The sequence below is a fragment of the Octopus sinensis genome, linkage group LG16, assembly GCF_006345805.1.
Source record: "Octopus sinensis linkage group LG16, ASM634580v1, whole genome shotgun sequence".
Taxonomy (NCBI): domain Eukaryota; kingdom Metazoa; phylum Mollusca; class Cephalopoda; order Octopoda; family Octopodidae; genus Octopus; species Octopus sinensis.
Genome location: NC_043012.1, coordinates 37,426,997 through 37,429,496, shown reverse-complemented (window position 1 = coordinate 37,429,496; position 2,500 = coordinate 37,426,997). Strand labels below are relative to the sequence as shown.

The 2,500-nt window shown below is 34.7% G+C and overlaps 1 protein-coding gene across 1 annotated transcript in view; it reads left to right on the top strand.

Annotated features, from left to right (window-relative positions):
- The window catches only part of LOC115220306 (DNA-binding protein RFX6-like), a 97,054-nt gene that overhangs the window by 87,847 nt on the left and 6,707 nt on the right, over nt 1-2,500 (top strand). Inside the window, exons 17-18 of the mRNA XM_029790410.2 lie at nt 116-266; nt 1,850-2,230. Coding sequence (XP_029646270.1) covers nt 116-266; nt 1,850-2,230 — 532 coding nt within the window. The remainder of the gene's footprint in view (nt 1-115; nt 267-1,849; nt 2,231-2,500) is intronic.

Sequence of the window (2,500 nt, the reverse complement as noted above, 5' to 3'; positions counted from 1 at the left end):
TATTGACGTCCAAATTTCTCAGATTTGATTTTGTTTCGAGTAAAAATTATTATTTTGAAATTCCTTTCTCAGTTTGACGATTTTATCAAACTGTCGCCTTTATTTGTATTTGTAGGCTTTAAACGGTGGAGGTCATGTGGCTACACCGCCAATGTCTCCAAGAATCTCACTCAGACCAAGTGTTATCAATCCGCCAACCAATCACATTCCATGCACCGGTACCACGCCTCCCTCGATGCCAGCCGCACCCTCAACATATTATTATCGTAAGTACCATAGTCAACGTCTGGATACTTTTCAAAGTCCGACCCAGACTCACTTTGTCTTCGTCTCCATTCTCTCTGCGTTGGTGAAATAATTTACTGAAATGTATTCCCGCTAATTAACTAGATAATTGGGAGTCGTTTGATGAAGGAATAAATCGTTTGTGGGATCAGATTACAGATCTAGGCACAGACATGGGTGTGTGGTTAAGACGTTTGCTTTGTAACCTCTTGGTTAATGGTTCAGTCCCACCGTGTGGCACCTTAGGCAAGGGTCTTCTACTTTAGCCCCGGGCTGACCGATGCCTTATAAATTAATTTGGTGGGCGGAAGCCCTGTGGAAATCTTTCGTGTGGAGGGAAAGTGCGTGTGTGTCTGTCTGTCTGATTGTCTTCCCTACCCCGTGTGACAAACAATGTCGGTTTGTTTACATCCCCATCCAACTGGTACTTACTTTATCGACTCCGATAGGATGAGAGGCAAAGTCAACATCGGAGAATGAAATTTAAGCTCAGAACGTAAGGACGGACGAAATGCCGCTAAGCATTTTGTCCGGCGTGCTAGCGGTTCTGTCAGCTCGCCGCCTCAGTAATAATAATAATAGTTTCAAATTTTGGCACAAGGCCAGTCGTTATTGGGGAGGGGTTAAGTCGATTACTGGTACTTACTTTATCAACCCCGAAAGGATGAAAGCAAAGTCGACTCCGACAGAATTTGAACTCAGAACGTAAAGACAAACGAAATGCCGCTAAGCTTCACGTCCGGCTTGTTAACGTTTCTTATTTCTTTACTGCCCACAAGGGGCTACGCACAGAGGTGACAAACAAGGACAGGCAAACGGATTAATTCGATTATATCGACCCCAGTGCGTAACTTGTACTTATTTAATCGACCGCGAAAGGATGAAAGGCAAAGTCGACCTTGGCGGAATTTGAACTCAGAACGTAATGACAGCCGAAATACTGCTAAGCATTTCGCCCGGCGTGCTAACGTTCTGCCAGCTCGCCGCCTTCATAATAATAATATAATAATAATAATAATAAATAATAATATAATAATAGTAATAATATAATAATAATAATAATATAATAGTAATAATATAATATAATAATATAATAATAATAATAATAATAATAATAATAATAGTAATAATAATAATAATATAATAATAGTAATAATAATAATAATATAATAATAATAATAATAATAATAATAATTAATTAATAATAATAATAATAATAATAATAGTAATAATAATAATAATAATAATAATAATAATAATAATAATAGTAATAATAATAATAATTAATAATAATAATATAATAAATAATAATAATAATAATATATAATAGTAATATATATAATAATAATAATAATAATAATAATAATAATAGTAATAATAATATATAATAAGAATAATATAATAATAAATAATAATAATAATAATAATAATCATAATAATAATAATAATAATAATAAAATAGTAATAATAATAATAATAATAATAATAATATAATAATAATAATATAATTCTTTTTGAAATCAAATGTTAAAGTAATATTTTTTGCTATTTTTAATTTACCCAGCCAATCACCATGACAACCAGTATAATTCTCATAGCAACACATATCTGAACAACTACAACACGGGACCATATTGCAGCCCTACGGTCTTCCGGTCATCTCACCACTATTCCCCTACTGCAGCTTCCTACCCAACCAAACAAACAGAAAAGCTGGACATACCCTGTAACTACCCTTATGCATCGGAATCTTTGTCGCAAACACACCACCAATACCCGTGCACAGATAATTACTATGGCTCGCCGGGTGTTTCTTCGTACACAGCAATTCCAGCCAATCAAAATGGCTACATCCAATCGCCAATGCATAATCAGAGCGGAAGTGCATTCAATGTTGTTCAGATAAATCCAAATTTTCCTCAGCAATCGGCATATTCCACTTCCGGTAAGCATATGCTTTATATTTATCTATCGCCAAATCCATTTTAAATACTTGAGAATTGACCCCCGCCCCATCTCCGCCAATGATTCTTCCAGGTTACCCTTTTTGATCCCAATCCATCGGAAACCATTCCTGGTTCTTTGATATAAACTTCCTGTTTTTAAATTATCGAAGCTGAAACCTTTCGTCAAAATTTCCTGTTGGTTTCTGTTCCCGAGCACCAGATTAATAACGGCAAAAGTCATTTGACAAAATTCTTCCTTACTTTTTGAA